This window comes from Chlamydotis macqueenii, chromosome 15 (assembly GCF_036417535.1).
Source record: "Chlamydotis macqueenii isolate bChlMac1 chromosome 15, bChlMac1.mat, whole genome shotgun sequence".
In the NCBI taxonomy this organism is placed as follows: Eukaryota; Metazoa; Chordata; class Aves; order Otidiformes; family Otididae; genus Chlamydotis; species Chlamydotis macqueenii.
In genome coordinates, this window is record NC_141570.1 from 1,390,764 (window position 1) to 1,418,633 (window position 27,870).

The 27,870-nt window shown below is 70.6% G+C and overlaps 1 protein-coding gene across 4 annotated transcripts; it reads left to right on the top strand.

The window, feature by feature from the left end:
• Positions 1–27,814, top strand: CASKIN1 (CASK interacting protein 1). 4 transcript variants are annotated; one of them, XM_086759649.1, is made up of 21 exons: positions 1–143; positions 12,841–12,892; positions 14,857–14,954; positions 15,059–15,204; positions 15,296–15,391; positions 15,597–15,727; positions 15,808–15,916; positions 16,160–16,268; positions 16,375–16,469; positions 16,547–16,664; positions 17,974–18,189; positions 20,015–20,122; positions 20,282–20,400; positions 21,211–21,298; positions 22,741–22,841; positions 23,090–23,200; positions 23,285–23,386; positions 23,834–23,972; positions 24,051–26,150; positions 26,255–26,651; positions 27,102–27,814. In XM_086759649.1, the coding sequence occupies exons 1-21, from the start codon at positions 50–52 to the stop codon at positions 27,196–27,198; spliced, it is 4,626 nt and encodes a 1,541-aa protein (XP_086615775.1). In that variant the 5' UTR covers positions 1–49; the 3' UTR covers positions 27,199–27,814. The 4 variants fall into 4 exon arrangements, with proteins under 4 accessions (XP_086615775.1, XP_086615776.1, XP_086615777.1 ...); XM_086759650.1 differs by having other exon boundaries at positions 22,744–22,841; XM_086759651.1 differs by lacking the exon at positions 17,974–18,189.
• Positions 27,815–27,870: the final 56 nt, after the last annotated feature.

The following is a 27,870-nucleotide window of genomic DNA, read 5'->3' on the forward strand; positions in this document are numbered from 1 at the left end:
GATGCTCGGGCCGTGAGCCCGCAGCCGGTAGCCCCGGCGGCGCGGAGCCATGGGCAAGGACCAGGAGCTGGTGCAGGCGGTGAAGGCGGAGGACGTCGCGGCCGTGCAGAAGCTGCTGCAGAGGCCCAAGCCCGGCAAAGCCAGTGAGTGCGGCGGCGGCGGGGGGGGGACACACCGGCATCGCCCGCCCGCCGCTCCCCGGGCCCAGAGCATCCCGGTGCCAGGGACCCCCGGGGCGGGGGGGGGGCGGCGGGGGGGCTGGCGGAGCATCCCTCAGCATCGCCCCGCCGGCCCCGGGCTGCCCTTGCCCTGCAGCCGGGAGCAGCCCGCCGCCGCCCCCCCCCGCAAACGCCCCCGATCCCCCCAGTGCAGCCGCTGGGCAGAGCGGGGGGGGCACCTGCGTGTGCGTGGGGCGCGCGTGTGTGCACGGAGCGGGCGTTTGCGTGTGCCCTGCGCGCGTGGACGTGCGTGTGTGTGCGTGTGTGTCTGTGTTTCGGCGCGCGTCGCGCGTTTGCGTGTGGGTGCGCACCCCCGGCATGTGCGTGTTTTGGGGGGGGGGGGGGGCCGCGCCGGTGCGCGTCTCCGTGCGGGGGTGCTGGGATGGGGCTCCACGCGTGTCTCCCCGCGCGCGTCGCTGCGGCTGGCGCGTGTGTCCGGGCGTGAGGCTGCGGGGCCGCGCGTGTGTCCGTGCGCCTGTGTCCGTGCGTGTCCGTGTGCGTGGCTCCATCCGTGTCTGCTCCGCGTGCCACAGACCCGCTCCGCGGGGCCTTCCACCCGGGGCTGAATTATTCACCCTGCTGATGCAGCCGCGGGTTTTGGGCCTGGTGCGCGGGGACGACCCGGGGGTGTGGGGACCGTCCGTGGACAGGGACCACGGGAAGCACACGCGTGGCACCGGGTCGCTGGGCACGCAGCCCTTTCGCCGTCGCGCCCCGCGTCCCTCCCTCCCGGGGACCAGCGCTCCCCAGACGTCGGCACCCTCGTGCGGGGCTGGTGCGGTGTCTCCCATCCCTGCTCGTGCGGGCCAGCGCGGCGTCCCTCGTGTCCTGGTGCTGTGCAGGGCTGGCATGGCGTCCCCCGTGTCCCCACTGGCATGGGGGGCCACCGTGTCCCTCGTGCCGCACGAGGCCGGCGTGGTGTCCCTCGTGTCCTGGTGCCGCACGAGGACGGCCTGGTGTCCCTCGTGTCCCCTGTACCATCATGCCATCGCTGTTGAAGGCCTGTGCAGGGAGAGAAGAGGCTCCGGTGCAGAGCCCCCTTCACCCCAACCCGCTCCGGGTGCTGCCGCTGCCGTGGCCTCTCGGAGTGGTGTGCAGGGACAGGGGGACGACGCCTGGCCCGTGCCCAGCGCTGTCCCCCCGCACACCCCTCATCCATCCCCGCTGGCCCGGGCGCACAGCTGGCGTTGCTGTGGCAACGGCCAGCGGTTCCGGAGTGCCACCACCACCTCCTCCCACATCCCGCTCCTTCCCAGCCCTACTCTGCTGCACCTCCCGCCGCAGAGCCCTCCGGCCGGGGCGGGACTGCCGCGGGGACCGGCGATGCTCCCCGCGCTGGGCTCCTGGGCGAGGGACAAGGGACGCCGTGCGAGGCCGAGCCTGGTGTTGGGGAGGTTCCCGCTGTGGGCCTGGATGCTTGCCCCATGCCCCGGCTGCGCTGCGCACCTCCGGCTCTGCCGGACCCCCTGGTACCAGGCCGTTCCGGTGCGGTTTCCCCATGGGACCCGGCTCTCCTGGCCGGTGGCAGGGTCGTGTGTGCGGCAGCGGGTGCCGTGCTCCCAGTACGGGCACCCCTGGCAGCGGGGCTGGAGGAGCGGTGGGCGGCACGGGGTGGGAGATGGCCAAGCGAAGCTGTCCTGTCCCCGTGCTGTAGCATCCCCGCATCCCCTCCGCGTGTGGGTCCCACGCGTGCCTCCGGCGCTCCCCGTGCTGCGCGGCACCAGGAAGATTTGTAACTTAGCTCTGTTATCTGGATAATATCCTATTCATGTGGGGTTTAATAAATGAGATTTTTAAAATCCCTGCGTGAATTAACACGGGTTGCTATGGCGACGTGGGGCCCGATTTAGCGTGTGGAGTACGAGTTTGTGGGGCCCGGGCCGGCCGCAGCGCACACCGCGCTCGCTTCCCGGGCATCCATAATTGATGAGGTTGTCTGAAAGTTACGCAAATCAGATGCAGGGATTTGGCAGCAAACTGTTTCCCTCCCTGTCCCCTCCTCCTCGCTGCTACCTCGAAGAATTGTAGTGACTTGGCGTTTTCACCTCGGCTCGGTGGGATGGGACGGGGCCCCAGGGTGTCCCCAGCAGCCTCCGTGCTCGCTGCGCCATCCCCGTCCTGGGCACCCGGGGCTGCGCCGTGCCCCATGCGGAACTGCGTGGTTCCTTGGTGGCGGTGCGTTGGTGCGAGCGGGCTCCTTCGTCCTGAGGCCGGTGCTGCCAGCAGCTCGTCCACTTTGGGAACGGGTTCTGCATGGCAGCCACCGGTGCTGCGGGAGGGACATCGAGCCATGGGCCAGGCCCCTGTGCCCCGGCTTCTCCTCCCGCCAGCCCAGGGGGCTTTGCGAAGCATTTCCACGCGTGGCGGCTTCGTGCAGCAAAGATGTCCCGGCACGTGGCTCCGCAGTGCCTGGCATGGCAGGGGCCATCCATGCGAGTGGGAGCCAGGGCTGCATGCCGTGGGGCTGCGTTGCCCACCCCGAGCCAGCCCTCGGTGCCATCCTGATGGCCCAGGCTGCAGTCAGGGCTTGTGTCCTCGTGCGTTGCTGGAGCTCCGGGTACCTCGCCCCGGGACGCCCGGGGCTGGATGAGCCATGCTGCCTGGTGGGGGTCAGGAGCTGGGCAGGGGGCCCTGCACCCCACTGCTCTGGGGTAACCCAGCCTCACTGTGCCCCGCTGCTGGGGGTGCAGGTGCCGAGGCACGGGCAGCTCTCAGGGTGCCCCTGCCCTGGGTGGGAGACCCCCACTGCCACGCTGCTGCCTGCGCAGGGCACCGCATCCTGCCCTGCCTCTCGCTGGTAGCACCCCTGGCATTTCGGGGCTTATCCCAGCCAGCCCTGGCCCCGCTGCCCAGGGAGGGACCCCGGCCCCACTGGCACCATTGGTGCTGTGCTGACCCCACAGTGGCCTCCGGCCACACTGCTCCCAGCTCCGGGCCACGCGGGGCAAGGAGAGCTGGCTACCGGTGCAAAGATCAGGGCAGGAGCCAGGCAGCTCCTCGGAGGGGCGTGCGCGGTGCAGGCGGGGACCCCAAAGCTCAGCCAGCACCCCCAGGCTCGTTACCCTCCGGGGCGCTGCCATCCCGTGGGGCTCCATCCCTGGATGCGAGCGGAGCTGCAGCAGCTGGACAGGATGGCCACTTTGCCGGTGCTCCGGGACGCGGCGGCAGCGGGAGGCGGGAGCCAGACCCCTCCGGGACACGGGCTCCCCGGGCAGGGCCTCGCCGGCAGCCTCCTGCCCTCCAGCGCGGCGGCCAGTTAATTCTGGGGGTTTTTTTGCCTGCATTTGATTGCATTAATAATCTCCTCTGATAACAGTATTTAATAAAACCGGGCTAATATGGCGCAGTTAGGAAATGTCTTTGACATTTTACAATTCAATTTCCATGCAGTAAAAGGCAGGGCGGCTGCAAATCCAATTGCGGTGCGGTGCCCGGAGCGCGCGTGGCCGCCAGCTGCCCGGTGCCCTCTGGTACCGCAGGAAACGTTCCCGGGGGGCAGCCGCCCCTAATGCATCCCACTGCCTTCCCCAGCCATGGGCGCTGGGGCAGCCCCCTCCTCCGGGCAGGGGGTGCTTGCTGGGACACCGGAGCCCCTGGGTGCCGCCGGAGCCATCGGTGCCGGGATGGACGTGTGGAGCCGGAGGAAGGGGCAGCGGGGTCGGATCCTGTGGCCGCTTGGCCAGGCTGGGGGGCTGCAAGGGGGTGCTGGGTCCTCGTGCGTTGCCGGTCCCGTGGCTGGGTGCTGCTCCGACCCCGGATCCCCTCGGCGCGGATTAAGGGGCGATGCCCGTGCATCCCAGCCATGTTCCAGGCGCAGGGCCCGAGGGCCGTCCGGGATGGCGGTCAGGGCCCGGCAGCTCCTGCCGCTGCCGTGCGTAGCGGTGCGTCAGCGCGTCCCTTCTAAACTTCTTCTTGGCTTTCTAGCCCGTGTGTGAAACCTCGCTCCCAGCAGGACTTGGCAGGCGGGCGCGGGCTGGCGTGCGCCAAGTTTCCTTCCGGAGGGCCGTTATTACTCGGCCCTGGTGATCCCTAGTTATTTTACATTTTCTTGCCTCGCTCTCCGGCTGGGCTGGAGTTGTGCGTGCGAACCCTCCTCTGCCCCCTGGCCGCCCCAGCGCAGCTCCCGCTTTGGAGCCGGCCACGGGGTCCCTGCTCGCCCAGAGCATCCAGGGCCGTTGGCCACCGACGCCGAGGAGCAGTGAGCCCCGTGCTGCAGGCTCCCTGGCTGGCCTGGATTTTCCCGCAGGAGTCCCAAATTCCCCTGGCCTGACACCAGCCCGCCCTTTGCCGGCGGCAGGCAGCCCCTTGTGCCCGGGGCTCTGCCAGGACCACCAGCTCCAAACGTTCCCCACGCGAGGAGCTCCTTGCCATGCGCCGTGGTGGGCTGATGCTCCCAGGGAGGTGGCAGGGCCAGGCTGCACCCAAGGGTGACGGCGCCGCGGATGCTTGGAGTGCTGGCCGCGTGCTGTGCGTACCCTGAGCCCCCCTCCGCAGCCGCCCCCTTCCCCGCCAGCCCAGTGCGGTTTGGTTTCCAGTAGCCAGGCTGGCGTCTGGCTCCTCTCCCCTGCTCTGCTGCGCTCCCTTTAACCCTTCCTTCCCCTTTCCCGCTGCCAGGAAAGGCTGCGAGCAGCCCCCTCCCCAACTCGGTGCCCCCGGCCCCTTCCCGCTCCCCCTGTGCCCACGGGGCCCCGTTGGCGGCTGCTCGGCCCCGCCACGGTGATGCCCACGGATGGCGGCCGCGTTGCGCTGTGCCGGCACCCGGGTGGGTGCCGAAGCCACGGTGGGTGCTTGGTGAACTTTGGCCACGGGCACGCATCGGGCGGGAGCTGCGGTGTCGCTGGCGGGGTGAGCGGTGGCGGGGACCGCGTGGCTCTGGGGCGATGCTCGGGGCTGTGCCGGCACGCGTCCGCCACGGTGCTCGCTCTCCCGGTGCTGGTGCGGGAGCGATGTGTGCCGGGAGCGGTGCGTGCCGCTGTGCCGGCGCTGGGCACTGCCGGGGCTGGTGAACCTGCCGGCCGTGCCGGCCGTGAACCTGCTGTGGGAGAGGGGCTGGGGAGCCAAACCGGCTCGGGAGCACCCGGGGTTGCACCCGCCTGCACGAACACTGCTGCTCCATCGCCGCTTCGTCCCCTGGCTGTGGCTCGGTGGGCCGTGCTGTGCCAATTTCTGAGCTGGCGTGCAGCGCTGACATCCCCCGTGTTACCGTCCCATCCTGGAACTGGGGTGCGCGTGGGACTCGCCCTCCCGATCCCCTCTCCCCGTAGAGACGGGCCAACACAGCCCACCCGGCGCAGGAGCGATCCCGCCAGCGGGCCGGCTCTTCGTGCCAGGCCGAGAGGGCTCCGTAAGCCGTGATGAAATGTTAATAGTATTTTCCAACTCGGTACGGGAGGAGAAAATGAGGTGTTTAACGCCGGGCTCCGCAGCGACAGGAGCAATCAGCCTGAGAAATGGGAAGCCGGGGACGCGGCACTGGCCTCGGCACGGCCTGACAGCCCTGCGCTGCCGGGCCCGCTCCGGTGATGGATGGGCGCTGGTGCCCGGCGTGAGCCGGCCGGCTGGCGAGGCGCGGCGCTGGGACGGCGCGGGAGAGCGGCTGGCGGGGAGCTGCCGCCTCTGCCCCCGTCTCCTTGGGTCTCACCAGCAAGGTCGCCGCCGGCCGCCTGGTGAGAGCCGAGCGGCTCGAGGTGGGCGCGGGGCTGGGGGGCCCCGGGGTGCAGCGGGCTGGCGGGACCCCGGCTCCGTGCGCTGCCGTGGCCCACGTGGGCTGGAGACGGAGCAGGCTGGGGCTGGTGGCCAAGCGGCTGCCGTGGGCGCTGCCTCTTCGAGCACCGTGCTCGCCGGCGGCTGGCTGCTCTGCCCGTGTGCCTGCGCGTGCCCCTGAGCGTCGGTGTGCATGCGTGTAGCTCGTGTGTGTGTCTGTGTGCCCATCTGCATGCGTCTGCCCCGTGCATCCATGTGCACGCGTGTGCCCGTGTGCCCGTGTGCATCTGTCCTGTGCACGCGTGTGCCTCTGTGCATGCGTGTGCACCGTGTGCCCGTGCACATCTGAGGCCGTCTCCACTGGCCGCTTCGGCAGTGCCTCCATCCCGGCCTGGCGTGGGGCTCGGCGCTGGGGACGGATCTCGGCAGCGGCGGTGGCGGCGGCCGGCTGATCCCTTCCAGATGTGGCTGCTGGGAGCCCGGCTTTGCGCCGCCTCCTCGCCGAGGGTTTTTTGGTCCGCGGCCGCCGGAGCCGTTGGAGCAGACAAAGCGGCCGCCCGCCCGGCTCCTGCATTGCAGCTGGGCTGTTTGCGGCGCGCTCCTCGCGGCTGTGCGGCTCCGCAGCAGCTGTTCCCTGGCTGCCTCCGCTCCGGCACGCGTGGATCCTGGGAATGCTTCTGGTTAAGCTCCAGCTCCCGGCAGGGATGGGGCAAGTGGTCCCGCACCGCCCCTGCCCTCCCCATCCCAGTGCCCGCTGTGCTGGGGACGCTGGGGACACTGGGATGGGTCCTGTGAGCCTTGCCCTTCCCCTGCGGCGCTGCTGGGTCTTCGGGAGCGCGGTGAGGCCTCCGACCAGGCTCCGAACCGGGCTGTTTTGTGGATGAGAGCAAGTGGCGGCACTGAAGGCACCGCGTGTAAAATAGTCCCCAGGGCCCGGTTTACCCACGTACGGCGCGGGAGCCGGCAGCCCCGCGCCGCGGCAGCGCTCGTTGCCCTCTTGTTTATCTGGGCTGCCTGCCTGCACACGCAGTCACACGCGTGCCCACGCTCTCGATGCACACGTGTTCACACGTGTGCACACACTCTCTGTACACAGAGGAGCTCCCTACCGCTTCCCAGCAATGTGTGGACTGGGGCTGGGTTCGTGGGAGGCCAGATGATAGCGGCCGTTCGTTAGTTAACGATGCTTTAAGATGCACAAAGCTACTGGTCCCTCTGCACACGCCAGCGTGGCTGCGGTCGGTCCTCCCTGCCTGACTGGGGATGGGGACGGCGACGGGGACAGGGATGGGGCAGGGGCAGGGCACTGGGCACTGGGCAGGGCGGTCTCTGCCCCAGGATGGGGGTGAGTGGTGCCAGCAGCTGCCCCTCTCTGCTCCCATGTCCTGGGCAGCCGCTGCTCGGGCACCGAGGATGCATGGCGCCGGCTTGCTGGGATGCAGTCGCGGGGACGGACGGGTGGACGCAGGCTGGATGGGTGGATGCAGGCTGGCGGTGACCCCGAGCAGCCACATCCCACCGCGGCCGCCTTACTGTGCTGGCGCTGACTCCTTCCAGCCAGGATGATTACCAAAAATTACCCGTTTGCCGCCGCCCCGACGCGAGGAGAGCGGGCTGTCAATTAAGGCTGCGTGGAAGCGGCACCAACATGCATTTCCGCGGAGACGAGGGTGGGCGTACGGCTGGCACCAGGCCGGCGGCGACGGGCGCAGCGGGGCTGCTGCGGTGCTTGGTGCCGGTTCCGCGAGGCTGAGCGTGGCACCTCGTGTGTCGCCTCTGGTGTTGGCAGCGATGCGTCGCTGCGCTGCTGCCCGCTCCCCTGCGTCCCCGGTGGCACGGGGCCGAGTCACCGGCAGCCTTCGCGCGGCAGAGTGGCACGGCACCGCGTGTTCTTCAGGGGTCAGCGGGTTTGCCGGCAGCGCGGAGCGGGCAGGAGCCTGCGCTGGGAGAGAGGGTCCACAGAGCCGGGGGGGCTGCGCGGCTGAGCCCCAAACTGGGGCTGGGGGAGGCCGCCCTGTGGTGCTGGGGCTGTCCTGGGGGAATTTGGCTGACGGGGAACGGCTCGGCTGGGCTCCGTGGTGCCGGGCAGCAGAAGTCGGGCGAGGATACGGCTCGGTGATGCAGGGACGGTGGGGATGCGATGGCAGCCGCTGGTGAGGTGCTGGTGGGCGCTGTGGGGTGCTGGGTCCCCTGCCCGGCTCCAGCCCCGGGTTTTTAGCGGGTTGGCTCTGCCTTGGGTACACCCGTGCCCCCCGTCCCCGCTTGCCCTGGCAGCCCCCAGGGTCAGCCCCTTGTGTTCCCTTGGCTTTGAAAGGTTTCCTTTTAAAAAAAAAAATAAATGAAATCACTGAGGAGTCCCCGCTGCCTCTTGAAAGCTTCGTTTAAGTTGCTTCATCCTGGCCCCAGGGGACAGCCCTGCGCTGCGGCAGCGCCGTGACTCAGGCTGCCAGGGCCTATTGATTGTGGAGCGCGGATTTCTCGCTCCCCGGGGAAGGCTCCGCGCGAGGGCCGGGCGGCCGGAGCACCCGCAGGTGCGCTGGGCGCTGGGCCAGCATCCCCCCGAACGCGCCTTGGGATCTGGGGAACGGCTTGCGGTGGGCGGCCGGCTGTGGGTGTCCAGCTGTGGTGGGAATGGGTGTGCAGCTGTGGTGGGCAGGTGTTACCCAGCTGTGGGAGCAGTGTGTCCAGCTATGACGGGCACTGGGCTGTCCGGCTGTGGTGAGCAATTGTTATGTGGGCACTGAGATGTCCAGCTGTGGTGGACACTGGGGTGTCCAGCTGTGGCGAGTTGTGTGTGTCCAGATGTGATGGGCAATTTTTACCCAGCTGTGATGTACACTGGGGTGACCAGCTGTGGGGAGGTGTGTATGTCCAGCTGTGGTGGGCAGTTATTATCCAGCTGTGATGGACACTGAGGTGTCCAGCTGTGGTGCCTCATGTGTGTTCAGCGATGGTGGGCACTGGGGTATCCAGCTGTGATGGGCACTTGGCTGTCCAGCTGTGGTGAGCAGTGTTTCCAGCTGTGATGGGCATTGGTGTATCCAGCTGTGATGGGCAATTTTTGTCCAGCTGTGACAGGCACTGGGCTGTCCAGTTGTGGTCAGTGCATGTCCAACTGTGACAGGTTTCCAGCTGTGACGGACACTTGGCTGTCCAGCTGTGATGGGTTTCCAGCTGTGTTGGGCACTGGGATATCCAGCTGTGGTGGGCACTGGACTACAACGGGCCCATCCCATCCCTGCCACCTCTTTCCCCCCGGCAATCCCTTCCCACGCAGCGGCCAGCATCCTGCCCGATCTTCCCGCTGCGTTCTTTAGCCAGTCCAAAAAAATCAAGGGGAGAACCTGGACCTGCTACCCGACGTCCCCGTTGTCACCGGATCCACCCGGGGCTGCTGCGGCCACCTCTGTGGGGTCCCCTGCCACGGCACGTGCGTGGACAGAGCGCGTGGCCACGCGCTCTGCCCACGCACGTGCCACGCTGGGGGACCCTCCCCCCAAAGCGCAGACCCCCATCCTCGCTGCGAGGAACGAGACCGCTCATGCCAGGGCTCCTCGTGCGGCGAGCGCTCGCAGCGCCCGTTGTTTGTGTGGCGCTCGTCAGCAAGGATATAATTAAGAGCAGCTATTTTGGATGCTTCCTTTATCCGGCAGCTCCTGGCGATGCCGCTGCAGGGTCCTCTCCCCTCCCCTTCCCCTGCTCCTCAGAAAGAAGCACTTGGCTTTGCTTTGAATATTTTCCTCGTGGGTGCTCCGTGTCGTCCTGCTTGTGGGGTCCCGGGGGGGTCCGCCGAGCTGGGGTGAAGTGGGGGGAGACAGTGACAGCTTTCCCCTCATTAAGTAGATGTTGATTTAGCGGAGGCTGGAGCCATCTGCTCGGAGCAGCAGCCTTCTCCCTGCGAGCTGGTGCGGCGCTGCCGGAGGGGAAGCTGGGCGAAGATGTGCTTCGTCAGCGGGGGCTTGGCCGGGAGCCCCCCGCGCCCCGGCCCGGCATCGATCGCCACCGCTGGCGCTGCGCTGGCTGCGGATGCAGGGGGCTGGTGCACGAGCAGGATGACGGGCGCGTGACCAGGATAACGGGCGCTTGCGTGGCCCCGCTGCCAGGGAGGGAGAGGAGCCCCCGGAGATGCTGAGGAGTCCCACCATGGTGTGGGGCTGTGGCCGCGGACATCGGTGTATGGGAGGGGCTGGAGCAGCTGGGCACAGGGGTCTGCCCACGACGTGCACCGCGGTGCCCGGAGGAGTGGTTGGCCATGGGGGTCTCTTTGCACCGTGCACCAGGATGCTCAGAGCAGTGGTTGGCCATGGGGGTCTCCTTGTGCCATGCACTTCAGCGCTCAGAGGAGTGGTGGGGCACGGGGGTCTCCCCACGGCGTGCACCGTGGTGCCCAGAGCAGCGACCAGGCACTGCACGGGGGTGCAGGGGGCCGGGGTGATGAGTGGCCGGACCCCGGGGTGGTGCAGAGCGGCTCCCCCGTGCACGCTGTGCCCTGCACGTGCCACCGGCTCGTGTGTCACCTGCCGCCACGGTGCCCGCCCGGGGTGTGGGTGCTGCGGGGCGGCGTGGCAGGGGAGGATGGTGCACGCAGGGCGCCGGGTTGAAGTCGAGCGTGCGTTTCGCTGCGGTGATCTTTGTGTTTCAGTGAAGGCGTTCCCGGGAGCCGCGGCTGGGCTCAGCTCCCCGCGGCGGTGTTTACTCGCAGCAGACGCTGTTTCCAGTCGGTGGCTGTGGCAAACGGCTGCGGCTCCCGGTGCGCGCAGGCCCGCTGATGCTGGGGTTCACTGGATCCCGCAGCGCGTGTCCCCCTTTCCCGGGGCCGGCGATGTGGTCTTGTCCGACCCTGCTCAGCGCCCTGGGGCTGGGGCTCAAGGGGTGCTCCCACGTGGTGCGACCATCGCCTGAGCAGCCCGTGGGGAGCCAAGAGGGGACCGTGGGGTGTCCCAAGGGCATCGGTGGGGTTCAGGCACCCTGAACCAGTGCCGGGGGTGCCACAGTCCCTCTGTGCTGCGACGTTGGCTCAATGCCCCCAGCCCCTGCGCGGGACGGTGCTCGCGGGTGCCGGGTGCTCTCCCTCAGCCCTCCGGCGATCCCGGAGCGCAGGACAGCCGGGGATGCACGCGGTGCCCGCTGGCAGCGTGGCCGTGCAGGAGCCCTGCTCTCCTCCCCGCCGTGCCCATCTCCATTTGTGGCCGGTATTTTTAATTGGCAGCGCTCCCCGCTCCCTTCCCTCTCTCCCTTGTTAGTGGAGCAGTTTTCCTTGGTGCTTCCCGGCCGCTAACGAGCTCGCCCGCGTCTCGCTGCCCCCAGACAGGCTGCAAATCCCGCATGGCGGTGGGGCGGCGGATCCGGCAGCGTGTCGGGGTGCCCGTCCCGCCCCAGGAACCGCAGGCACCCGGGCTCCGTCCGTGACGCTATCCTGGACTCCGTCATGTCCCGTGCCAGGCTGCTGATGCCATGCTGGGCAAGCGCGCTGCTTCGTTACAGGATGGGCTTAATTAAGCCATGGGACCACGGCGTGAGGGTTTTTGCTCGCAGCCCATCGGAAGCTTTGGTGGTGCCGCGGCCTTCCGTACCCGCTGCCGGTGCAACGCCGCTGTCCCTGCGGACACGGGGTTGATCCTCCGCCATTTCCACGCCGGATTCCATCATCTTGGGCCTTGGCCTGGGCCACCGGCACTCCAGGAGAGGACGTGGGACCACTGCTCCCCGTGGGACCCCACCAAACCGATGTCGCGCCTTTCTCTCCGGCCTGAGCACGCCGCAGCCCGGCACCGACGAGGCTTGCGACCGCTGCCAGAGCTTTAAGGAAAGTCAAAGGGCTGCGCGGCTGGAAAGTCACTGACGAAGCACTTGGCACGGGCGCTGATGGAAGCGCTAAACAGATTTTGGCAGCCGCAGCCTCTCCTGCAGGTGCAGGGGTGGAGAGATTCAGTGCGTTCGGCTGATGCGGGTTTGGCCGGCAGCGGGGGGCTGCACCCCGCGACGCCGATCCCCGGGCATTGCCCCATCCCAGCCCCTCGCTGGGATCGACCCGTGGGAAAGGCCAGGCTCCGCAGACCCGCTGACATCCGTCCGTCCATCCGCAAGGACCGGTTAGCAGGAGCGGGGCCCGTTTTGGGGCCAGAGATTTGAGCCAGCGCCGGGCACCATGCCGCTCCTCCTTTTGTCCGCTGGCCACTTGCATCCCTTGAGGGGGGGACGGCTTGGCCCCCTTCTCCCGGGAGCCGCTTTTTGGCATCAGGGTGGCAGCGGAAGCGGCCCTGGGCTGCTCTCCACCGGCGCTGAATGGCACCTTTGTTGGGGAGCCTGGCGACCGCTCGCGGCTCGTGGGGACGCGCTCGGCCCCGTCCGCTGCGGTCGGTCCCGGTGCTGGGGGGCTCTGCTGTGGGGGTCCCCAGCCCGTAGCTCTGCTGTGCTGCATCCACCCTCCTCATCCTCCTCCTGCACCAGCTCCCCGCTGGGAAAAGCAGGCTCACTGGAAAGCCTGAGTGGCATTTTTTGGTTAAATCTTATGTAAATCTGACTCCATCCTTCCTCCTTGTGCTAATTGGATTGCCCCCAAGTGCTTTATTTTCCCACCAAGGCCAGCGTGGGGTGGGCGGGGGGCTGCGGGGATGGGGGATGCGCTGGGGTGCAGGGGAGCGTGCCGAGCTCCCCACTTTGCCGAAGCCGCCTGGCCCGGCGACTCGGAGACCCCGGGCTCTGCTGCCGTCCGCGGGGACCCCTCCACCCCGAGTCCTCCTGCCTGCAGCAGCCCGCGGGCTTGCACCACGCTCTGGCCTGCGCTGCAGAGCCGTGGGATCCCAAACCTTGGTGGAGAGGGAAACCTGCACCCCTGTCACCTCCCGGCGTGCCCCGAATCCCTGCCCGGGCGCGTCCTGCGCCGCTCTGACGCGCTGTCCCCTTCCCTCCCTCCTAGAGCTCCTGGGATCGGCAAAGAAAGTCAACGTCAACTTCCAAGACACCGACGGGTGAGTGGAGCCCCGCGCCCGGGGGTGCGCATGGTGGGGAGCGCGGGCAAGGGTGTGCGTGCCACGGGGGTGAAGGGTGGGCGACCCGTGCCCCCGCCGGCCTGCGCTGCCTTTGCGACGCTTCGCAGCCGGCGTCCGACAGGCGGGAGGAGCGGCAAAGGGGGCCGCAGGCTCGCCACCGCTAATCACGCTAACGAGGCCGCCGGCACGGGAAGGCAGCCTGGGCCCCGGGGAGGAGGGGGCTGCGGTGGGAGCAGGCAGCGGCGCTTGCAGGGACAGGCAGCAGCCGCCCCCCGGCTCCCCCGGCCCTGTGCCCCCCACACTGAGCGGGGCGGCAGGACGCTGTTTGGGGGATGCCGCTTGGTCCCCGGGGCCGGCTGTGCCGCGGCCGTGGGAACGGCCCGTGAGCAGAGGGGCCAGGTGGGGTCGGGAGCGGGAGGGCATGCCTTGCCGACGCGCGCTGGCGGCAGCCTGGGTCCCTCCTCATCCTCACCCGCGAGCAGGGCGCTGGCAGCGGGGCGGTGGGAGCGGGCATCCCCGGGTACCCGCCGGCGCCTCGGCTCTGCCAGCCCGCGCGTCTGCGCGAGCATGCGGGTGTGCAGCTGAGCGTGCGTGTGCATGCAAGCGTGCCTGCGTGTGCGACCGTGCTTGTGCGGCGGCGGGAGCATGTGGGGCGGCTGCGTGGCGCTGCCTGCGCGGGGCAGGGGCCGGAGGGCACGACGTGGGCAGGGCGAGGGGGTGCCTCGCCCCGCAGACCACCGCGTGCAGCGGCTGCCGGAGCCGGCGTGTCGCCGGAGTGCTGCGTGTCACGGCGGGGCTGGGGCGGCAGTCGAGAGCTGTGGGAGGTGCCCATGCGCGTGCCCTGCCTGCAACCACCGGCCAGCTTGGCCAGTGCGGGAGCAACCCCCAAGCTCCAGCGCTGCTCCGGGAAAGGAGCATCCCTCGGGAATGCGCAGGGCAGACCCAGGCTGCGGCTGGTGCCTCAGTTTCCCCATCTCTGCTGCGCTCGCTGCTTCCTGGGCCGGTGGGGGCCGTGGGCGCGCACCGTGCTGGTGCCCCTGCGCTTGGCCGGGGAGCGGCGTCCCGCGCGGCGCGCGGCCGGCTGGGCCGTGCCGGGGGGAAGCCCCCGAGGCAGCCCCGGGGGAGGGCTGCGATTTGCACCATCTTGAGCGGATCTGAGCGGGGCGCTGGAGCGGAAAACGCTGACATTTCCCAGGCAGACGTTGGGGATCGGCCTCCTGCGCAAGCTGTCTGCTCGCATCGCTGCTCCCCGCCGGGGGATCGCAGGCGGCAGCTCCGCCGGGAATTTGGTGGCTGGAGCGTGCCACCCAACGGGGATGTGTCCCCCCTCAACTGGGGGTCCCAGTGATGGGGGGCAGATGGGATCACTGCCCCATCACCCACCGGCAGCCGCAGGTGCCGGAAGGTCCCGCTGGGGTCCGTAGCCCCCTCCCATGCCCCGGTGGCACCGGGGTGGCCCAGGGACGGGACGGGGATGCCGTGCGTGACCAGGGCCCGGAGCAGCAGGGCGGCGGGTGCGAGCGCAGCCGTGCGGGGATGCCGCTGCCGGAGCAGCAAGTAGGTCAGCTCCTGGCCCGCTCCCAGCCGTGAGCCTCCCGCTTCGGCCCGTTCCAGGTGCTGCCAAACGGTGTGCAGTGCCGGGGGCTTTCCCTGCCCCCTGGCACCCCCCACCCTCGGTGGGACCCCCCCAGGTAGTGCCCTGCCATCCCGACATCCCCAGGGAGCATTTCATCCGCGTCCGTCTTGCTCCAGCGTCCCCGGATCAGTGCCCGTTCCTAGCTCAGCGGCATCCCCGTCCCTGCGTCCCACCGCGCAGACGGAGGTGGGGGTCTGTTGCTGCATGTGGGGAGCTGCGGGAGGCAGGGTGGGCTTGGGGCCACGCTGCCGGGGCTGCGGAGGGGGACAGGGCCGCGGGGCCCCCTGACGCGGCAGCCGGTCCCCAGGTTCTCGGCTCTGCACCATGCGGCGCTCAACGGCAACACGGAGCTCATCTCGCTGCTGCTGGAGGCGCAGGCCGCGGTGGACATCAAGGACAACAAAGGTGAGGCCCGCAGCCCGGCCGCAGCCCCCTGGCCCTCTGCGGGCTCTGGCCGGGCACGTCGGCGTGCCGGGGGGCTGACGCCCGCCCACCCCGCTCGCCCACAGGCATGCGGCCCCTGCACTACGCGGCATGGCAAGGCAAGAAGGAGCCCATGAAGATGGTGCTGAAGGCGGGTTCCTCCGTAAACATCCCGTCGGACGAGGGCCAGATCCCCCTGCACCTCGCGGCGCAGCACGGGCACTACGACGTGGTACGGTGGGGCGCGGCGGCGATGGCGGCGGTGGGGGGGAGCCGTGCCGCCCTCCCTGCCCTCGCCGAGCTGGGGTCTCGCTCCTCTGCAGTCGGAGATGCTCCTGCAGCACCAGTCCAACCCCTGCATCATGGACAATTCGGGGAAGACGCCCCTGGACCTGGCGTGCGAGTTTGGCCGGGTCGGGGTGAGTCCTCGCGGCGCCGGGACCCCTGAGAGGCAGATCAGGAGGGGATGGGGTTGCGGCGAGGACCCTGGGGGTGCTGGAGCAGCCGGGGGGCACAGCGCAGCCGGCCCCAGGGCGGGCTGGCGGTGGGGGGTCTCTGGCTGTGGGGGCCGGGGCCCCGCAAGCGGCCCTTGCAGCCCTGCTCCGTCTGTGTTTGCTGAGCCAGGTGGTCCAACTGCTCCTGAACAGCAACATGTGCGCCACGCTGCTGGAGCCCAAGCCGGGGGACGCCACCGACCCCAACGGCACCAGCCCCCTGCACCTCGCTGCCAAGAACGGCCACATCGACATCATCCGGTGGGCACTGTGGGCAGGGGGGGGCGGTGCCGGTCCCCCCCGCCACCCCGGCCCCGCTGACCCCCGCCGTCTGCCCGCAGGCTCCTGCTGCAGGCTGGCATCGACATCAACCGGCAAACCAAGGCGGGCACGGCGCTGCACGAGGCGGCCCTCTGCGGCAAGACGGACGTGGTGCGGCTGCTGCTGGATGTAAGGGCCCCCCCCGACACCCCTGGGCTCCCCCGGCCCGGAGAGGGGCTGCAGGAAGGGAGAGGCCCCGCGGCCGGGGGCTGTGGAGCAGCGTGTGCGCCTCTCCCAGGGAATGGGGGTGAGGGTCCCGGGGGGGACGCAGCCAGGCAGCGAGCTGTGCCCTCCGACTGCTGCTCCCGGGGGGTCCTGGGGGTGGCGGGGTGGGGGACAGCCTCCTTCCAAGCCCTCTCCGTGCCGTTGCAGAGCGGGATCAACGCCCACGTCAGGAACACCTACAACCAGACAGCTCTGGACATCGTCAACCAGTTCACCACCAGCCAGGCCAGCAAGGAGATCAAGCAGATGCTGCGGGGTAGGGGGGCCAGGGGGGCTGCGCCGGCGCTGAGGGGATGCAGGGCTGAGGGTGACAGCCCCCGCGGGGCTGGGCGGCCGGCGACACTCCCGCTCTGTCCCCGCAGACGCCTCCGCCGCTCTGCAGGTCCGGGCCGTCAAGGATTATTGCAACAACTACGACCTGACCAGCCTGAACGTGAAAGCCGGGGACATCATCACCGTGAGTGCGGCCGGGCTCGGGGCCGGGGGGGGGACACCGGCTGGCGGCACCGGCCCCTGACCCGTCCCTGCCTGCAGGTTCTGGAGCAGCACGCGGATGGGCGCTGGAAGGGCTGCATTCACGACAACCGGACCGGCAATGACCGCGTGGGCTACTTCCCCTCCAGCCTCGTGGAGGCCATAAGCAAACGAACAGGCAAATAACGCCCCCCCAGCCTCCCTGCACGGGCTGCTCCCAGTCCCGCAGCCCCAGGGAGCCCCGATTCGGTCAGGGTGTCGGTGGGGTCGGTGTCCCCACTGTGGCACGGCATGGGGACGGTGCCTTCAAGTGTGCGGGGCTGGTGTCCCTGTTGTACACGTGGGATCGGTGTCCAGGCCGGAGCCCGCCTGGCGCACGTGGGGATTGATGGCGGCACCCCCGGGGTGCTCCCGGGACAGCCCCACAGCTGGGCTGGCGCTGGGCCGGGGCAGGCGTCTGCGGTGCTGGGAGGTCGATGCACGGGGGGAGCTGGGGGCGTCGCTGTGGTTTTGGGGGGGATGGCGCAGCCGTGGGGCCAGGATACCTGGTGCTTGGGGTCTGAGGAGGGGTCTGGGCACTGGTGCCAGGGACCCAGCGCTGCCCCACGGGAACCGTCTCGGGGATCGTACCCTGCCCCCTGTCCCTGTCCCCATCCCCGCAGGCTCCTGGCGGGGCGCGTGGTCCCCGGGATGGCTTGTGGCTGTGCCCACTGCCCGGAGCGGTGCGATGGGGCTGGTGCCTCGGAAAGGTCCTGCGGCGACCGGCTCGCTCCCCCCGGCAGCCGCGTGCTGCCTGGCTCCGTGCGATGGCGGGGGCGGCCGCATCTCTGGGACACGGGCGGAGAGCGAGACTCCAGCCACAAGTGCCTGCCGGGCACGGCCGCAGCGGCCGCGGAGGTGCCGTGTGCCGGATGGGCAGGGGCAACGCTGCCCTGCGGGTGCGGGTCATGTGCCGGTACCGCGGGGCTGGGGTCCGTGGCTCCCAGGATGCGGCCGGCTCCGTGGCGGCGTTTGCCAGGATGCGGGGTTTCGTTGCCATCCCACCGGCTGCGGCCCTGGGCCCCGCGCAGTGTGGGGCGCAGGAGGTGGCTATGCCAGGGCTTGGCCAGCCGGGCATGGGGGTGCTGGCCCTCCTCCCGCGGCGCCTTTGGGGAGCGAGACCCCCGGCAGCCCGGCTGTGGAGCCTTGCGGCTGCAGGACCCCCGGTGCCCGTGCCCCGCGCTGGGCCTGCGGGACGTGCCTGCGGGCCATTCCCTGCCCCGCGCCGGGCCCTGCGCTGGGCTCGCTGCTGCTCCTTGGCTCCGCATCGGCTGGGCCTTGGTCCTGCCTTCTCCACATTCCCTTGGTTGCTTTTTTGGTTTGCTGCTTTTTTTTCCCCTTTCTTTTTTTTTTTTGCTTTTCTTTTTTTTTTTTTTTTTGATGGCGCTGAGCGTGTCTCTATTATTTTGATTCTTTTCATTTTGTCTCTTGTTATGTTTTGTTATCAGGTTCATGGGAGACTGTAACAATCCCCCAACAGTACCAAAAGATCCCGCTCCCGGCTTACGGGGCTGCTGTGCTAAACGGTGACGCCTCGTCCCATCCGTTCCATTCCCTGCCTCCACCTCCACCTCCACCACCACATTCCCATCAGACTCTTTTCAGTTCCTTTGGCTATCGCAGGCTCTCCCCTAGCAGTGCCGACGAGCCGCGTTACGGACAAGGTAGTTCGCCGCGCGCTTCGTGCTCTCGCTGGATTTCTCTCTTTCCCCCTGAAGCCCGTGTGCGGCCTTTTCTCTCTGCTCGGCCTCTTCCCCCCTCGCCGTGGTGTGTTTGCACGTGGGGGGGGCGCGTGCAGGCGTGTGCGTGCATGCGTGTGCATGTGTGTGTGCATGCGGGCAGCCGTGTGCGTGCACGCGCGCCTGCCGTCAGCCCCCCTCCCCCTGCAGCTCTGCGCGGCCCGCGGCTCCGCTGCCGGCACGTCCCACCCTCAGTGCCTCGCTGCCCGCGGCGGTGCCGCACTGCCAGCTGCCCGTGCTCTGCCCGCGGCCCCTGCCGTCCTGCCCACCCCGTCCGGGCGTGCGGGGACCCCCAAAACCACCCTCCAGGCTCTGTGCCGGGGGGCAGGGCGCGGTGCCCGGCCGGGAGCCCCAGGAGGTGAATTTGGGTGCGGGGACCCTCTGCCCATCACAGCCCGGTGGGTGTTGGACACCCAGCGAGCCGCTCTAATGGGGTCGGGACCGCGCTCGGGGCGGGATGGGCTGTCCAGGGGGATGCTCTCCTGGGGACCGTCTCTGCGGCACGGGCCGGCGACGGACGCTGCAGGTCCGTGTATCGGGAGCGCCCGTGGAGCAGATATTCGGCTGGGGTTTGCCGGGGTGCGGCCCGTGCCGTGCTGTGGGGTTGCTGCCGGCTGGCTGGGGGTCTTTGCCGGAGCCCCGGCGGCGGTGGCACAGCCGGTTGTGTTGGGAGAGCGCCGGGCCAGCCACGCTTGCGGCTTGGCATCGCCCGTCTGCCAGTGATGGGGACAGGGGAGCAAAGCTTTTCCCCGGGACGTTCTCTCCCCACTGGGTCGCACCGAGCCTCGCGCCTGCCCGGGCAGCGCGGGCTCCTCTCGGCGTCACCACGGCATGTGCGGCTCGGGGACGTCCCAGCCGGATCGCGCCGTGGCTGTTTGTCCCCCCTCGCGCTCCTTCGGTGACTTTGTCACCTTGTACCATCCGGCCACGGCCCGGCCGCTGACGGGCAAGCGGCTTCGTGACCGAGCACGGCCTGGGCAGCGGTGGGGTGGCTGTGCCCGTGGCTGGCGGCGTGGCCGCGCTGCTCGGCGGCTGGCAGCGGGGCTGCGGCGGCCGCGGGCCTCGCAGGGCTGTGGTCCGTCTCATCCGATGCCGTTTCAAATGCCGGGCTCAGCACGGGGAGCCGGTGGGGGAGTGGTGTTTCGGGAGTGACCCTCGAGTCGTGCCCCACCGGGAGGGCTGGGTCCCCTCACCCACCGCTCTGTCACCCGCGTGTTGCCGGCTGCCACAGGGCACCCTGGGGAGCATGGGGGTTCCGCACCCAGTGCCTGGCCCCAAACGGCCCCCGAGTCCTCGCCCAGATGCGTGCGGGCAGCCGAGGGGCACGGCCAGCACCCTCTTGGCCAGGGGACGGTTGACTGGGGACCATGGTCCCCGCTGCCCGAGCCTATGCGGCTCCCTTTGCTCCGGGTCATGTCCCCATCCTGCTCGGCACCAGGATGACACGGGGTGAGCCAGGACATCCCGCCGCGGATCTGGCCCTGGCTGGTGGCGGGGGGAGGTCCTGCGGCACAGGGTCCCCGGGCTGGTCACTGTCACCCCGTGCCAGCCACTCAGGGCGGGACAGGCCCCTGGGGCAGCGCTGGCATCCCTGGGCACAGCTGCGGCGGGGACTCCAGACCTTCGCTGCGGGGCTTTCCCTGCGTGCGGCGGGGGCCGCGCGTCGCCTTGCCCCGTGCCTCAATGCTGCGAGCCCGAGCGCGTGGAGCCACGTGCTCCTGACGGCTGCTCTCTCCGCTCTGCCACCAAGGGTCCCGCGGGGCCGACATGAGCCCGTCCCACCTCTCGCCGTCGCAAGGTGGATCGGCCGCGCCGGCCCCCACGGAGGAGATCTGGGTGCTGCGGAAACCCTTCGCAGGTACGGCGGGCGCGTGTGCTGCTGGGACGCGCCCTGTTCCCAAGGGTCATACGGACCAGGCCGCGGCGGTGGCTCTGGCGGGGGCGCGGCCGCACTGCAGCGTCCCGGGGCCCAGCCGCAGGGCTCGGTGCCCTGACCGCGTCTCCTCTCTCTGCGCAGGTGGCGACCGCAGCAGCCTGGGCAGCACGGGCAGCGTGGCCTCGGCCCGCAGCTCGGGGAGCGGGCAGAGCGCGGGCAGCGGGGCGCACGCCCTGCACGCTGGCTCTGAAGGTGTCAAGGTAAGGCGAGCCCCGCGGTGGCCGTGCCGGGCGACGGCGGCACTTGGCTCCGGTCCCGGCACCAGCGCTTGCCTTGGGACAGGCGTTTGCTGCCTCGATGGCTGCCCTGGTCCCTGCTGGGGCTGGCGCTCGGCCGGGTGCCGTGAGCGCCTTCAGTGTGCCGCCAGCCGCGGCTGTCACCGATGGTGGCCGGCGGTGTGTCCCCGGCTGCTGGCTGGGCCTGGGCTCAGCCCCCGGCACGACGTCCCACCGGGCTGCAGTGCCGGGCAGGGGCTGCCCACGCGTGTGGGGTCTGGCCGAGGCCGTGTGCCGCGTCTGCTGCTCCTCGCAGGGTACCTCCGCGCCACGCGTCCCGGCGTGCTGCCCGCTGCCCCCCTACGTCCCCACGGCAGCCTGGGGGTCCCATCCCCGGGCCGCGGCACCCATAAGCCCACCACTCCTGGCATCCTGCCCGTGTTACGCCGGAGCTGGGTGCCGGGGTCCGCGTGCCCCTGAGCCGAGCGCCGTGCTGCGGGCTGCGGGGGCTCCGCTCTGCGGGCGAGGGGGCACCGCGGCCCCGGCTGGGCGTGCGTCAGGCTGGATTCGGGGTGCCGCGGTGCCGCAGGCTCCCGCCGCCTGCAAAGCACCATCTGTGCTGCTGCCGCCCTCCCCGCCGCAGCCCAGATCTGCCGCGCCCCTCCCTGCCCACCCTCGCCCGGGCTGGCGGCGGGGCGGCCGCCATGCGGCACCCGCGGCGTCGCGCCCACCGGCTCCCACCGCCCGCTCGCCTCACTGCTGCCGGCTCTCCCCCCTTCCCCGGGTGTTTTTCAGCTGCTGGCAACGGTCCTTTCCCAGAAGGCTTCTGCGCAAGAGTCCGCCGTGGGCGATGGGCCGGCCAAGGCGCAGGACATCCCCGCAGGTGCGTGCTGCTGGCCGCCCGGCTGCCGGGAGCAGGAGGATCCAGGGATTTGTCTGATTTTTTTTTTTTTTTTTATTGCCACGGCACCATCGCCAGAAGAGAAAAAAAAAAAAAACAAAAACAAAACCAAAAAAAAAAAAAACCCGTGTGGGTAAAAAATGACTCTCTCGCCTTTCGGCTGCTGCCAGGCCTTCTCCTGCCTCGGTTAGTGGGGGCCCCACGGGGGGTGGGGGGGTGGCGTGGGCGAGTGGGGGGCGGCCGCCCTCCTCCCCGGCCCCTTCCCATCCCTGGCCCCCACCGGAGCTCGAGCCGGGGACCCCCCTCTCCCGGGGGGCTGCGGGTGGGCGCTGCGCCGGCAGCGGGGGTGCCCGCGGCGCGGGGGAGGCAGTCAGTGCGGGGTGGGGGGGCAGGTGGGGAGTGCGCAGGCGGGGGGGGGGGGGGGGGCACGGGGGGGGTGCACGTGCGGGGGATGCCCAGGCTGCGGAGATGCACGCTTTGGGGGGGGGTGGAAACCTGGGGAGGGGGGATTGGCGCAGGAAGGGGGTGATGCACGCGGGGTTGGTGGGGGGGGGTGCGCATGGTGGAGCGGTGCACACGCCAGTGGGATGCAGAGATGGGGGGTGTGCACCGCAGGGGGATGCACATGTGAGGATGCCCACGCGAGTGGGATGCAGATGCCAGGAGGATGCGCACGCACGGGGGGTGCTGCTCCCAGCCTGGGGAGGGGGCTGCTGCTGCTGCTCCTGGTCAGAAACAGGCGGCAGAAATCCCTGGGCAGCTCCCGTCCCCCCGGGGCTGGCGGAGGCACTGGCTGGAGGGTGGGGGGTCCCGGGGGACGAGGCAGCGCGTGGCAGCCTGCCTGCCCCCGCCAGGCCCTGGGGCACAGCGGGTGGGCGAGCCCCCCTACCCAGCTCCCTCTCCCGGGTTGGGACCTCTCCGGCCGCTGCCGGGGGGAGGTGGGCAGCAGGGAAACCCCCGCTGAGGAGGGGTCCGGCTGGGTCCCTCTGCTCGAGGCCATGCTGGGTGGAGGGCACTGCCGCACCCTGGCCCCTGGCTGGGCTGGGGGCTCGCCTGGCTCCGGGCGGGTGGGCAAGGGCAACGTCACTGGTAGCCCAGGGCAAGTGGCCGTGGCGCCTGGGCGCTGTGTGTCATGGCGCAGGGCGTCCTGCAGACCCCTGTGCAGACGCAGCCCCCGCCGTGAGCACCGTGCCTCGCCAGGGTTCAGCGATGGGGGCTGTGACCCGTCCGGCGGTGCCTGGGCACGGTGTTCCGCCGCGCCCCTGCCCATCCCGGGGGAGCAGACCCCATGTCCGGGGCACCCCGGGGTGCTCCGGGCTGCTGTGCTGGGGTGGTGTTGGTGTCCCATTCCTGCCTTGGCCCTGCCGACCCGGGGGTCCTGATTGTGCCATCCCACCCGGCCCCACTGACCGCTGCCTCTTCAGCAGGTTCGTCGCGGTCGCAGAGCGTGGCCAGCTCCCCGTACGCCCCCCAGCCCCCCGCCGAGCCCCAGCTGAAGAAGATGGAGCCGCCGTCCGAGGGGAAGGTGAGTGGGAGCGCTGGGGGGGGCACGGGCACGCGGCAGGGCCACCCCTTTGCACCCACAGCCGCCTCAGCAGCCCTGTGCCGCGGCCACCGTGGCAGGGCTCTGGGTGCCGGCACCCGGGGCGCCCCAAGCCGTGGGCCCACGCACCCGGCCGGGACCGCCTGCCCGCACACGGACAGCCCCGGGGGACACGGGCGGAGGGTCCCCGGCCCCCGCGATGCCCCGGCCCACGCTGCCCCTCTCCCCAGAGCTCGGAGGCTGTGTACCAGTGGCTCTGCAAGTTCCAGCTGCAGCTCTACGCGCCCAACTTCATCAACGCCGGCTACGACATCACCACCATTAGCCGGATGACGCCGGAGGTGAAGCCGCGGTGACACCGGGGTGCCGCGGGGAGGGGGGCACGGCCGGCGCAGGGCAGCGCTGACCCCGTCTCTGTCCCCCAGGACCTCACGGCCATCGGTGTCACCAAGCCGGGGCACAGGAAGAAGATCGCCTCCGAGATCAACAACCTCAATATCCCCGAGTGGCTGCCCGAGTACAAACCGGTAAGGGCTGCGCGGGGCCGCGGGCACCGAAGCCACATCCAGGGCGGCAGCTGGTCCCCTCCAGCGAGGGGCGGCAGCGGGGGACGAGGGTGGGACCTGGCTCATGGCTCCCCGGTGGCACCCCCATCCCGTGGTCCCGAAGCTGTGCGCGTCCCCTCCCAACGGCTCGGGGACCGCCAGCCGCCACCGGTGTGACGCCGTGTGTCCCCCGACGCCCCTCCTGCCCCATGGGCTGGGCGCGGCCAGGGGCTTCCCATGGGAATGGGGCTGGGCATGGCCCAGGTGATGGAGGAGCGTGGGGACGGCGTGGAGACAAGGGGAGTGGCTGGGCTGTCCCCCAGCGAGATGAGACCACCTGCGTGGGGCGGGCGCTGCAATGCCGGGGGGTGCCGGGGCCAGATCCTGCTGCCAGCCGGCGCTGAGCCGTGCCCCCGCTCCCCCCCCCAGGCCAACCTGGCGCTGTGGCTCTCCATGATTGGGCTGTCCCAGTACTACAAGGTGCTGGTGGAGAACGGCTATGAGAACATCGACTTCATCACCGACATCACCTGGGAGGACCTGCAGGAGATTGGCATCACCAAGCTGGGTAAGATCCCGCGCCGCAGCGCCGCCCGCGCCGGCCCTGGCCCCCGGCGCTGGCGCCGATGCCCCGTGCTGTCCCCAGGCCACCAGAAGAAGCTGATGCTGGCGGTGAAGAAGCTGGCGGAGCTGCAGCGCGCCGAGCTGGGCAAGTACGAGCCGGGCACGCTGAAGAGGAAGGCGGCGGCGGCGGCGGCGGGCCCGGAGGTGCTGGCCATCGAGTCCCCCCCGGCAGAGCCCCCCGAGTGCCAGTCGCCCAAGATGACCACCTTCCAGGACAGCGAGCTCAGCAGCGAGCTGCAGGTGGCCATGACGGGTGAAGGCCCCGAGGAGCCCCCCGAGAAGGCGGCGAACCCCGCAGCCCCCGGCTACCGCTCACCCCCGGGGCTGGGTGGCCGCGCCAGGCTGATGAGCAGCTCGCAGGAGCTGCTGGGGGACGGCCCGCGGCCCCCCGCCGCCGCCGCCATCTCCAAGAGCCAGGAGTACCTGGCGGAGGGGGCTGGCGAGGGCCCCCCCGCGCCGCCCAAGGAAGGGCGCCAGCCCCGCCACGGCCACCCCGTCAAGCGCGCCAGCGTGCCGCCGGTGCCTGGCAAGCCCCGGCAGACCTTCCCGCCTTCCGCCGGCCACCTGACGCCGCCGCAGACCCCCGGCAAGCCGCGGCCCCCTTCCCCGCAGGGCCCGTCGGCGCCCCACGCCACCGCCAAGGTGAAGCCCACCCCGCAGCTGCTGCCGCCGGGCGAGCGCCCTGCGTCGCCCCGCTCCCTGCCCCAGTCGCCCACTCACCGCGGCTTCGCCTACGTCCTGCCGCAGCCCACCGAGGGCGAAGGGGGGCCCGCGGCGGTGCCCGTCCTGCCCGTTTCGGTGCCGGTGCTGTGCCTGCCACCGGCGGGCGAGGGCGAGGAGGAGCCGGGGCGGCCGAAGAAGCGGGCGCACAGCCTGAACCGCTACGCCGCCTCCGACAGCGAGCAGGAGCGGGACGAGCTGCTGGTGCCGGACGCGGGGCCCTACGCCACCGTCCAGCGGCGCGTGGGGCGCAGCCATTCGGTGCGGGCGCCCGCCGGCGGCGACAAGAACGTCAACCGCAGCCAGTCCTTTGCCGTCCGTCCCAAGAAGAAGGGGCCCCCGCCGCCCCCGCCCAAGCGCTCCAGCTCCGCCATCTCCAGTGCTGGCATGGCCGAGGACTTCCCCAAGGAGGGCGAGGGCGAGGCGGCCGCCGGGCCCCCCGCCGCCGAGGGCGAGAGCCGCCGGGAGCAGCGGCGGGCCAGCGACCTGGGTGGCAGCGTGGACACGGGCAGCGCCGGCAGCGTGCGCAGCATCGCGGCCATGCTGGAGATGTCCTCCATTGGTGGCGGGGCCCGGGCACTGGCGCTGCAGAAGCCACCGGGACCGGCCAAGACGCCCGAGGGCTACTACCTGCAGCCGGGGGCTCCCCCGGGTAGCCCTGAGCGTGCCCGCGTGGCCACCGTGCTGGCCACCGTCAAGCACAAGGAGGCCATCGGCCTGGACGGGGAGGTGGTGAACCGGCGCCGGACCATCAGCGGCCCCGTCACCGGGCTGGTTGCAGCCGCCCGCCGCGAGCGCGCCGACAGCGTGCGGTCGGAGGCGGGCGCCGATGGCCCCGGCGAGCGGCTGCGGGTCGAGCGCGGCGGCTCCCCGGACGGCATCCCCTTCGCCGAGGAGGGCAACCTCACCATCAAGCAGCGGCCGCGGCCCCTGGGGCCGGCCCGGGGCGAGGCGGGCGAGGGGCTGTCCCCGGCCCACCGCCACGGCGACCTGGCCAAGGTGGAGGCCAGCGCCACGCTCAAGCGGCGGATCCGGGCCCGGCAGAGCCAGCAGGACGGCGTCCGCTTCGTCCTCACCGAGTCCGACACCGTCAAGCGCCGGCCCAAAGCCAAGGACAAGGAGCCGGCGCTGGAGCCGGCCGCGCTCGCCGTCTACCAGAACGGCACAGGCACCGTCAAGCGGCGGCCGGCCTCCGAGCTGAGCGGGGCCGCGCCGCCCCCCACCCCGCCGCCCGCCGCCCGCCCCGACGGCCCCGACTACGCCTCGCCGCCCGCTGAGCCCAAGAAGCCCTTCAAGCCGCCGGTGTCCCCCAAGCCCGTGCTGATGCAGCCGCCGCAGAAGGTGCCCGGGCCACCGGCGCCCGTCCCCAAAAAGGTGCCCATCCCAAGCCCCGGCAGCCCAGGTAGGTGCCCCACCAGCCCCCCCAGAACGGCAGCTCCCTGGGGCGCACGCTGGGGGTCCTGGCAAGCCCCGCCGCCCCTCTACCCCTCTCCTTTCTCTCCGCAGAGGTGAAGCGCGTCCACGGCACGCCGCCCCCGGTGTCCCCCAAGCCCACGCCGCCCCCCACGGCGCCCAAGCCCCCCAAGCCCCACGCCGCCATCCAGTCGGTGAGCGCCGGCTCCACGCCAGCCCCGTCCCCCGCCAGGCAGCTGGGCGCCGCCGTCGCCAAGCCCTCCAGCACGCCGCCCTCGCTCTGCTCCAGTCCCGCCAAGCCCCTCTCGCCCGGCGCGCAGCCCCAGCACGTGCCGGTGAAGCCCCCGCGCTCCGCCATCGCCGGCCCCTCCGTCGACAGCGCCGGCCCCGAGCTGGCGCAGCAGAAGCTGGAGGAGACGAGCGCGTCCCTGGCCGCTGCGCTGCAGGCCGTGGAGGAGAAGATCAAGCAGGAGGACGGCCAGGCGGCAGAGTAAGGGGGCGCGGGGCAGGCGGTGGGCACGGGGTGGGCATGGGGCTGCGTGGGGACCGGGAGGTTTTGGGAGGCAACGAGCGTCGTGGGAAGGAGGGCCATGCTGTGCCGGGGGTGACGATGCGGGAACGCTGTGCTGGAGCGTCGCGGGCAGGGGGATCTGGGTGCGCCGGGGGCTGCGTCAGAGAGGTGGCGTGGGGCTGGCAGGGTCCTGGTGGTGGGGTCTGTGATGGGGAGGTGACCCTGGGCAGGGTGCACGGGGGGGGCTGATTTGGAGAGGGGACACTGAACTGGACCGTCGTGGGGCTGGGGTGGCCTTGGCCATGCGGAAGCACTGGGGTCTGAGGTGACACTGGGGACACGGGGCGAAGCAGCACAGGGCACAGGGAGGGGACCCTGTGGTGCCACCGTCCCGTGCACGGCACTGACGCATCCCCGCTGCTCGCCCAGCTCGGCCGCGGAGTCGAAGAGCACCGTGAGCATCCTGGACGACATCGGCAGCATGTTCGACGACCTGGCGGACCAGCTGGACGCCATGCTGGAGTGAGGGGCGCCAGGGCCCCCCGCGAACCTCAGGGCTTACGTGGGCACAAGGGCACAACGATCCACGACCCCGCCGCCCCGCCGCCCTCCCCTCGCCCCTCTGTACAGCCGTCCCCTCCCGGACATCCCGTCCCTCGGGGTTTGCACAAAGAAGAAGATACCTCAGGATTGTGCTCACGGACTCGGCGCCGGCTGCGGCAAGACTCCCTTTTGCAGAAGCAAAAAAAAAAAAACAAAAACAAAAACCCACAAAACAAAAAAACCAAACCCACCACAAACAACAGAGGAAGCAGAGCGACACGTCCTGGGCCGAACCAGCCCCGCCAGCTGCGGGGGCTCTGGGGGTCTCTACCTGCCTGGCCGGTGGCCGCCGCCCTCGCGCCCGCGCCCCGGTGCCGTGGGTCGCCGCGGCCCGAATGTAGCACAAGCCCTGCCCGGCGCGGCGGTCCCCGTGCCGCGTGACACTGGCGGCGTTGGCTGGTGGCCACGCTGGTGGCGGGTCCGGGTGGGCAACTGCACTTGGGTTTCTTTTCTCCTTTTATTTTTTTTTTTTTCACTTTTCCTTTTTTTAATCTTTCTTTCTTTTGCCGTCGTCGTTCGCTGGGGGCTGGCAGGGCGCAGGGTCCTGCGCGGCGTCGCGCCGGGCTGGGGGCTGCCCCGTGGAGGGACGCTGCCC

What these genes read in the sequence shown, in the direction of transcription:
- CASKIN1 (XM_086759649.1), top strand. Translation starts at nt 50, where the DNA reads ATGGGCAAGGACCAGGAGCTGGTGCAGGCGGTGAAGGCGGAGGACGTC. An exon ending in GGCTGCCCGAGTACAAACCG is followed by an intron (nt 23,387 to 23,833) that starts GTAAGGGCTGCG and finishes TCCCCCCCCCAG; the next exon opens with GCCAACCTGGCGCTGTGGCT. An exon ending in GAGGACGGCCAGGCGGCAGA is followed by an intron (nt 26,652 to 27,101) that starts GTAAGGGGGCGC and finishes CTGCTCGCCCAG; the next exon opens with CTCGGCCGCGGAGTCGAAGA.